The following is a 9,984-nucleotide window of genomic DNA, read 5'->3' as shown; positions in this document are numbered from 1 at the left end:
GCTCCCGTCCTGCCCCTGCACTCAGAGTTACACACCCCCAGTCTATCCAACCCCAGCTCAAACATTGCACAGGTTTCATGTGTTTCCGTTCGCCCCTTCACAGATTCATTCCATGCAAACGACTCACCAGGCTCCGGCCCCAGCTGGGGAGGAGGAATCTCTGTCTGTGACCGGGTCGGGGAGCTGCAGGCGGCGGGGAATCTGCACTGACCGGGGCTGAGGTACAGGGATATTTATACTGCTGCCCTGGGAATCCCCGGGGGGCTCAGAGTCAGCACAGAGCCCCTGGGACCTGCCTCTGAGACTGGCTCAGGTGGTGAAGAGCAGCAGAGAATTAACCCTTTCCTCCTCTCACTTGTTTGATCTGATCATTTCTCCTTTTGTATGTTATTTAGAAAGGTCCTTGTGACTCTGAGGCCCCTGGCAAAGAGTTCCCTCTTCCTTGCAAACAGCTCTTGTCTCAGGCCTGACAAACTCACTACACCACACACAAGTCTTACAGACTATTTACCCATAAGGAGTAGCATGTAAGTTGTGTGCAGAAAGCTTGTAACTTCTCAAGCTTCATAACCATTTCAAAAGGCATGTCCAGATAATAGTTAACAGATAACATATTGATATTGACAGTGTGTTTTATGGACTTGGAGAAGTTAGTTATCAGGGCATAATGTGTTTTGGTGATGGCCAATCCTGGAGGGCATCGTCACCCCACCCTGGTTAGCCGGGGATGTAATGCCAGGCTCAATTGTCCACCCTTGCTCCAGCCGAAGATTATCTATGGGAAACCATCAGAGACAAGTGCAGTCAACACCACTTGGAGGTAAATAAAGGATCCTTACAACATACAGGATTTCTCTGCCTATGAACAGAGACAAAATACTGTGGAGAGTGGCCATCTAGATCCTTTCACAGAGGAGACATCTCCTGGTGCTGGGACATCTCCTGGTGCGGGGACGTTCTTATGAAAGATTGGATCCTGGAGTCAGGGGGTAACAGGGTGACAGTCCTGGGAGCCGTGAGAACCATCACAGTCGTTTTTACACAGACTGCCTTCAGTCTCGCTTAGTGCCACCATCCTGAAAACCTATATGTGTGTGTGCATGTTGTTGTAGCTCCGTCAGTCCCAGGATATTAGAGAGACAAGGGGGGGAGGGAATATCTTCTACTGGACCAACTTCTGTCGGTCTGTTCACCTTGAATGGTCCCTTTGAATAGGTGCAAACTACTCACACTAAACAATCTGTTCCATCTTGTATTTAGCTGGGATATCCCAATACCTTTGTGAGAACCTGAAGAACTGCTCTCCACAACACAAGTTGGTCCAGTAAAAGATATCACCTCCCCTGCCCCTTGTCTCGCTCTATGTGTATAGGTAAGATGGTAGGTGGTAGAGAGAGGGGAAATCAGGAGCTGCTCTTCCTCTCATAGCACTAGAACAAGGGACAGGCAAGGAAAGTAAAAGGTGGCAAATCAAAATCAATACAAGGGAATCCTTTCCCACAAAACACATAATCAAACTGGGGAACTCACTGCTGCAGGATTTAATGAGGCCAAGACTTTAGCAATATTCAAAAAGGGGTTGGACATTTATCTGGGTATCAAAAATACCCAGAGTTTCCAGATCTAGTGACCACACATATTTTGGAAGGGAAAGTGACCCCCAGGCTCGGGGTTTGAGCCAATCTCTGTTAGCGATAAGGATGGGACGCAGGGTGTGATGGGAAGATTATCCCATATCCCCCTCATGAGAGATTCTCACAGCTTCTTCTGAAGCATCTGGTGCTGGCCACTGCTGGAGACAGGCTACTGGAGACCCGGCTCTGATCCAATCTGGTGGTTCCCATGTTCCTCTACCAAGGTGCAGAGTTGACCTGTTGCAGCCCCCAACCTGGGACTCACCTCAGCCAAGATTTCAAGAGGTGCTGAGCTCTCGCATCTCCCACTCTCTGCCACTGGAGTGGCGGGTGCTCAGCAGCTGTGAAAAGTCAGACCCTGAATGACTCAAGCTCAGCATCCAAACAGGAGAGGCAGAAGTTCCAAAAAAGTGTGTGTGGGGGGGCACGAGTGCCTGAACTTTGGCTTGCTCCCCCGCACTGCCTCTTTCCCCAAGGCCCCACTTGCCCGGCCCCTCCTCCTGAGAACCCACCTCACCTCCCTCCCCGAGCCCCCACCCTGCACCTCCCCTTTCCCTGAAGCCCCGCCCAGACATGGCCCTTTCACCTGAGGCTCTGCCCTCGCACCATCCCTCCCCTGAGCCACCTCCCTGCACCGCCTCTTCCCCTGAGGCCCCATCCCCTCCTCCTCCCCAAACCCGCCCTCCACTGCCCCACCCCTGACACCCCACCCCACTCATTCTCCCCAAACCCCACTGTCAAGGCTGCTTCCCCACTCTGAACTTTAGGGTACAAATTCTCTGACTTTGCCCCTCTCTGACAGAAGCAATCAGGACAGCCCACCTGACACGGAATCATAGACTCATAGACTTTAAGGTCAGAAGGGACCATTATGATCATCTGGTCTGACCCCCTGCATGCTGCAGGCCATAAAACTGTCCCTACCCCTTCCCTGGACTCTGCTGTTGAAGTCCCCAATCCTGTGTTTTATTGACTTCAATCGGCAGAGACCCTCCTGCTAGTGATCCCTGCCCCATGCTGCGGAGGAAGGCGAAAAACCTCCAGGGCCTCAGCCAATCTACCCTGGAGGAAAATTCCTTCCCGACCCCAAATATGGCGATCAGTAAGACCCCGAGCATATAGGCAAGAGTCTCCAGCCCGACCCCTGTTAGCCATTTTATGATTTACCTACCATTGCTTGGTTTTCCTTGACTACTATGTTTTACCATTAAACCATTCCCTCCATAAACTTATCTAACTTTATCTTAAAACCAGACAGGTCCCTCGCCCCCACCGTTTCCCTCGGAAGGCCGTTCCAATATTTCACCCCTCTGACGTTCAGAAACCTTCGTCTAATTTCAAGCCTGAACTTCCCCACGGCCAGTTTATATCCCTAGGGGATATTACTCAGTGATAATCCTACACATGTAGGACTGGAAGGGACCTCAATGGGTCATCTAGTCCAGTCCCCTACACTCTAAGCAAACATTTTGAAAACTGGCTGCTGCTTTAAAGGGTTTCAGGTTTGGATGCAGGGGCACCGAAATGAGGGGGGCCCACTGCCATGGCCCCATCATTTATAATAGTCAGAGGGCTAAGTCCTCCCAAAGTTTATGAGCCAGAAGGGCGAGCGACAGGAGGAGATGGTGGAGAGGAGTGAGTGGGGGATGGGGTCTCAGGGAGAAGAGGTGGGGTGAGGTCTCAGGGGGAGGGTGGTTAGAGGGTGGGTGTCATAACTATAAAGGGAAGGGTAACAGCCCTCCTGTGTACAATACTATAAAATCCCTCCTGGCCAGAGACTCCAAAATCCTTTTACCTGTAAAGGGTTAAGAAGCTCAGGTAACCTGGCGGACACCTGACCCAAAGGACTAATAAGGGGACAAGATACTTTCAAATCTTGGTGGGGGGAAAGGCTTTTGTTTGTTCTCTTTGTTTTGGTGGTTGTTTGCTCTTGGGACTGAGAGGGACCAGACATCAATCCAGGCTCTCCAAATCTTTCTGAACAAGTCTCTCATATTTCAAACTTGTAAGTAAATAGCCAGGCAAGGCGTGTTAGTTTTATCTTTGTTTTCTCAACTTGTAAATGTCCCTTTTAATAGGGTGTTTATCTCTGTTTGCTGTAACTTTGAACCTAAGGCTAGAGGGGGGTCCTTTGTTTTACTGTTTATCTTTCCAGTGAATTTGTATGAAGTGTGTGACTAATCTGCTCAGGGTTACAAAGGCTGGTGTATGTCCACTTTCCACTGATGAAGTGGTGCACCAATTAAAGCTCTTGGAGGAGAGGAAGGTGATCAGGAACAGTCAACATGGATTCACCAAGGGCAAGTCATGCCTAACCAACCTGATTGCCTTCTATGATGAGATAACTGGCTCTGTGCATATGGGGAAAGCGGTGATGTGATATATCTTTTGATATGGTCTCCCACAGTATTCTTGCCAGCAAGTTAAAAAAGTACAGATTGGATGAATGGACTATAAGGCGGATAGAAAGCTGGCTAGATCGTCGGGCTCAATTGGTCATGATCAATGGCTCGATATCTAGTTCGCAGCCGGTATCAAATGCAGTGTCCCAGGGTCTGTTTGTTCAACATCCAGGGTTTGTTTAACATCTTCATTAATGATCTGGATGATGGGATGGATTGAACCCTCAGCAAGTTCACAGATGACACTAAGCTGGGGGGAGAGGTAGATATGCTGGAGGGTAGAGATAGGGTCTAGAGTGACCTAGACAAATTGGAGGATTGGGCCAAAAGAAATCTGATGAGGTTCAACAAGGACAAGTGCAGAGTCCTTCCCTTAGGATGGAAGAATCCCATGCACCACTACAGGCTGGGGACCAACTGGCAAAGCAGTAGTTCAGCAGAAAAGGACCCGGGGATTACAGTGGATGAGAAGCTGGATGAGAGTCAATAGTGTGCCCTTGTTGCCAAGAAGGCTAACGGCATATTGGGCTGCATTAGTAGGAGCATTGCCAGCAGATCGAGGGAAGTGATTATTCCCTTCTATTCGGCACTGGTGAGGCCAAATCTGGAGTATTGTGTCCAGTTTTGGTCCCCCCACTACAGGAAGGAGATGGACAAATTGCAGAGAGTCCAGCGGAGAGCAATGAAAATGATCAGGGGTCTGGGGCACATGACTTATGAGGAGAGGCTGAGGGAACTGGGATTGTTTAGTTTGAAGAAGAGAAGAATCAGAGAATAGAAGTTAAAAAAGAAACCTGATCCTGCGCTGCCTCCACTCCCCAGCCTGGCTCCACACTTGCAGACTGGGCAGCCCCCAGTCGGCATCCCCCCATCCCGAGCTATCAGCCCCCCTTGAGCCCACTCTGCCCCAGAAATGTCCTCATCTGCAAAGTGAGCTGGATACGTTTACGGAGGGGATGGTATAATGAGATTGCCTACAATGGCGTATGGCCCGTCTGCGACTGCTAGCAGCAAATATCTCCAATGGCTTCAAAAGATAAACACAATATGTTGGGAAGAGTTAACACAGGTATTGTAAAGGGAAATCATGCCTCGCCAAGCTACTAGAATTCTTTAGGGCATCAGAAGAGTGTGGAGAAGGGAGATCCAGTAGCTATAGTGCACTTGGACTTTCAGAAAGCCTTTGACAAGGTCCCTCGCCAAAGGCTCTTAGGCAAAATAAGCAGTCATGGGATTAAGAAGAAAGGCCCCCTCAAGGATCAGTCACTGGTTAAAATATAGGGGGAAAAGGGTAGGAATAAATGGTCAATTTTCACAATGGAGTGAGGTAAACAGTGAGGTGCTCCAAGGATCTGTACTGGGACCAGTGCTGTTCAACACATTCCTTCATGATCCAGAAAAGGGAGTGAACAGTGAAGTGGCCAAGTTTGGAGAGGATACAAAATGATTCATGATAGTTAGGTCCAAAGCTGACTGTGGTCAGTTACAGAGAGATCTCACAAAACTGGGTGACTGGCCAACGAAATGGCCAATGAAGTTCAGCCTAATAGATTGTTAAGAACCATTAGGAAATGGATAGAAAATATCATACTGCCATGGTACGGCTACACCTTCAATAGTGTGTCCAGTTCTGGTAGCCCCACCTCAAAAAGGATATAGTGTAACTTGAAAAGATTCAGAGAAGGGCAACAACGATGATAAAGGGTATAGAATGGCTTCCATATGAGGAGAGACTAAAAAGACTTGGACCGTTCAACTTAGAAAAGAGACAACTCAGAGGGGATAGGATAGAGGACTATAAAATCATGACTGGTGTGGAGAAAGTGATAGAGAAATGTTATTTACTTACACACACAATGCAAAAACCAGGGGTTACCCAATGAAATTAGTAGGCAGCAGATTTAATACAAACAAGAGAAAGTATCTTTTCAAGGAACACAGAGCTAACCTGTGGAACTCATTGCCAAGGGATGTTGTGATGGCCAAAGGATTAAAAAAGAATTAGATAAGTAAATGGAGGATAGGTCCATCAATGGCTATTAGCCAAGATGGTCGGGGATGCAAGCCCTTGCTGCTGGTGTCCCAAAACCTCTGACCATCAGAAGCCAGGATGGGACGGATCACTTAATGATTCCCTGTTCTGTTCATCCCCCTGAAGCACCTGGCGTTGGCTATTGTGGACCTTTGGCCTGACCCAGTATATACCATTCTCATGTTCTTATGAGACATTTCTTCTCAATAGCTGCAGGAATGGAAGGTGGAAATAAAACGAATAAAGTTTCCCACAGCATTTTTTGCTGGATGTTGTGTGATGTTAACAGAAGGTTAAACAAGTCTCCAAGGCCCAGGAGGAGTCAGCACGTTATCCTCAGTGGCAAAACATTCCTTTAGCATAGGGTAAGACACAGCTAATCACACACACACTATTCTATTCCCCCTCTCTCTCCCACAGTCGGGGGGACCGGAGATCACATGCAAATGAGCCCCTGTCCCAGTGCACCAGGCCACAGCACCCCCGATCTCTCTCCCACTTGGTCACCCCCACTAAGCCACGTGTATAGGGAAGAGAGCGAGATCAGCCTGGGGGAGCCGGGCCCATCCACGCAAAATGTGCCGAAAGGCAGCCAAACACAAGGTCCATGGGACACAGGCCTTGGCTACGGAATGGGGGACTGAGGCCGGCAAAGCAGTGACCCTGAGAAGGACTTAGGAGTTTGAGAAGGAAAGAAAGTAACCCAAGGTGACACAGCAGGTTGGTGGAAGAACCAAGAGTAGAGACCGTGTCTCTCAACGTGCAGCCCAGTGCACTTCCCACGGGCCTATGGCATGGCCCCCTTGGCTGCTGCTTTCTGTTGCCATTAAGAGTGCAGCTCCAATGCAGCTTGTAAGATAGGAGAAGACCCTATGCTCTCTCTCTCTCTCATGGTGAGTTTTACCTTTCTTCTTTCTTGTTTTTCTATTTCCCTTCAGCTTAGCACAAGACTCACTCAGTCTGGCTGCCTTCTGTGGCAGTGCACAGTGCTGTTGTAGTCATGTCAGTCCCAGGATATTAGAGAGACAAAGCGGGGGAGGAGATGTCCTTCGTTGGACCAACTTCTGTTGGCGAGAGAGACCAGCTTTTGAGCTTACACAGTGTAAGTACACAGTAAAAACACCCCTAGAGTTCCAATGAAAACCTGGCTTTAATTTCCAACTCCCAAAGCATTTTCTGTTGCCTCCTTTAGCTCAGCAGGGAGCTTCTGCTACAGCATCGATAAAACACATTGATCACCCGTTTTAGGATCTCTTTTGTTGTCACCCCATAAACGATGGGGTTTAACATGGGGGGAATGAGCACATAGAGGTTGGCCAGTAGGTTGAGAATATAACCTGGGATGATGTGCCCAAATCGGTGTGCAAAAGAGGAGAAAAAGGCCGGTGTGTAGAACATTAGAATAACACAGAGGTGGGAGCTGCAGGTGCGGAGAGCCTTGAGCCGGGTGTCTTTGGAGGGGAGCCGGAAGACGGCCCTGAGGATCAGCCCATAAGACAAAGAAATGAGCACAGCATCCAAACCAATTACTAAAATAGCCACAGCTAGGCCATACCAGACGTGGACGGTGATGTCGTCGCAGGCCAGACGGGCGATGCCCATGTGCTCACAATAGGTATGAGGCAGGAGGTTGGTTCTGCAGAACTTCAACTGCTTCAGGAGAAAGATGAGAGGGAAAATGAAACAGAAACTTCTTGTGACAACTGCCAGCCCCATCTTCCCGATCACAGACTTGGTTAGCACAGCGGTATATCTCAGGGGCTCGCAGATGGCAACGTACCGATCAAACGCCATGGCCAGCAGGATGGCCGACTCGGCAGTAAAACTGACATGGATGAAGAACATCTGGGTCAGGCAGGCAGCAAAAGAAATTTCTCCTGCTCTAAACCAGAATACAGCCAGCATCTTGGGCACCGTAGTGGTAGATAACAGCAGATCAGCAATGGCCAGCATGGACACGAATAGATACATGGGCTCATGGAGGCTTCGTTCTGTTAGTATGATGAATAGTAGAAGAGAGTTCCCAAAAAGTGTCACAACGTACATGAAACAGAAGGGGATGGCGATCCAGAAATGAGACTCCTCCGTACCCAGGATGCCAGTCAGGATGTAAGTTACAGGGTCAAAAACAGTGTGATTGTCATCTGGCATCATGTACCATCACTTGGATCTTCTATTCAATTTCCAGAAACTATCAGCAAAAGAGAAAATTAGTGAGAACTTGAGTGTCAGCTAGGACTGGAATGTATTTGTTGACAGAATAATAGATACCATCAAAAACTTGGTTACGTGGGGCTGTAAATCCAGAAACACGCTTGTACTATAGGAGGAAGAGACTGAGACATGAGTCCTTCTATTAGAGGCCTAGTATGAGGCCTGAGGCCTGCGCTAAAGTAATCAAAGCCTTGTTGATATAAAGCAAAATTAGGCTGTGAGCTAGAGGCAGTCCCTGCTCACAGAATCTGGCAAGCAGAGGGCTGATATTTCAAATCCACACATTTCTAAGAGGCGATGGGCACAGAGTACTCATGCAAACACATTCCAGAAGGGTGGTACCAGAACACCTCGATACCAACACATTTCCTGAAGATAAGAGGAACATTGTGACCTATCCTAAAGATAAGGTCAGGATGACAGTGTGATGGGTAGAGATATACAAAGTGATGGGTGGTAGAGTGACCTTTTTCTTTAATTAAAAACCTTCTTTTAAGAACCTGATTGATTTTTCCTTGTTTTAGATCCAAGGGGGTTGGATCTGTATTCACCAGGAGTTGGTGGGAGGAAGGAGGGGGAATGGTTAATTTCTCCTTGTTTTAGATCCCAGGGGGGTTGGAACTGTATTCACCCGGAGTTGGTGGGAGGAAGGAGGGGAATGGTTAATTTCTCCTTGTTTTTAAGATCCAAGGGGTTTGGATCTGTATTCACCAGGGAATTGGGGAAGGTCTCTCAAGGCTTCCCAGGGAGGGAATCCATTGGGATGGTGGCAGCGGACCAGAGCTAAGCTGGTAGTTAAGCTTAGAAGTTTTCATGCAGGCCCCTACATTTGTACCCTAAAGTTCAAAGTGGGGATACAGCCCTGACAGTGATGTTGTGTGCTTCCGCCCCCCGACCCCCCCGCCGCCAATATGTTGCCTTGGGAAGACACTGTGTTAGGTACCAGGAGAGGTGGTTCATCCTGGGGGCACAGCCAGGTGTGGAGGGGAGAGAGAACTGGGCAGGGAGGGTCAGGTCAGTCGGTCACCCCCCCGTATGAGAGAGGTGTATGGGAGTGTGTGTGTGTCGTCCTCTCCCCGTGTGTGGGGAGTGGGGGGGAGCTAGGGGAATGTGTATCACCCCTCCCTGTGTGAACCCTAAAGCCTTAAAGATAAGAAAGTAAATAAAATGAATCCAACTCCGCTGTATTATTTTTAACGGGGGCTCAGTCAACTTGATGTCAACTTGAACATTTGTACTGCATAGTTCTGATTGCCATTGAACTCGCTTGAATACGAGCAATTTTACCAGGTGTCCTGTATTCAGAGTAGGGAGCTCTCATCACCCTAAGTAGCTGGAATATCGGCATCAAAGCAGCCCTTAGAATCGGCTGCTCCAGGGTTCTACAGTTTGGACATTCACAGCTATGATCCTTGAAACCAGCTAATTTCTGCCAACCGGAACAGACCCAGGCCTGGGGCCCTTATGGCGTTAATGGAAGTGTTGCCTGAGTGAAGGTCTTGGGATTTGGGGTATAGAATATCACAGGGCCTGAGTAGATTTTCTCTGAACAGTCATGTAACCAAGAATGGCTCAGTCCAGGGCCCACTGAGGTCAACAGGAAGACCCCAGTGACATCCGTGGGAGTGGATCAGGGTAACCCGGCGACCTCTTCCTAACACGGAACCTCAGCGCAGTCACAGGAGTGTTATCTCAGTGTCCC

The 9,984-nt window shown here is 48.7% G+C and overlaps 1 protein-coding gene across 1 annotated transcript; it reads right to left on the bottom strand.

Moving 5' to 3' along the window:
• Positions 1 to 7,256: 7,256 nt before the first annotated feature.
• LOC101939906 (olfactory receptor 52B2-like) lies at positions 7,257 to 8,222 on the bottom strand. Its single transcript, XM_005290038.4, has one exon. It carries the CDS (start codon positions 8,220 to 8,222, stop codon positions 7,257 to 7,259), a length of 966 nt encoding a protein of 321 aa, XP_005290095.4.
• Positions 8,223 to 9,984: the final 1,762 nt, after the last annotated feature.

This window comes from Chrysemys picta, chromosome 1 (genome assembly GCF_011386835.1).
Source record: "Chrysemys picta bellii isolate R12L10 chromosome 1, ASM1138683v2, whole genome shotgun sequence".
NCBI lineage: Eukaryota > Metazoa > Chordata > Testudines > Emydidae > Chrysemys > Chrysemys picta.
Note: the sequence above shows the minus strand (reverse complement) of the source record. Positions and strands in the feature narration are given on the sequence as shown.

Excerpts from the sequence above, each read along its gene's own strand:
- LOC101939906 (XM_005290038.4), bottom strand. The coding sequence starts at position 8,222 with ATGATGCCAGATGACAATCACACTGTTTTTGACCCTGTAACTTACATC.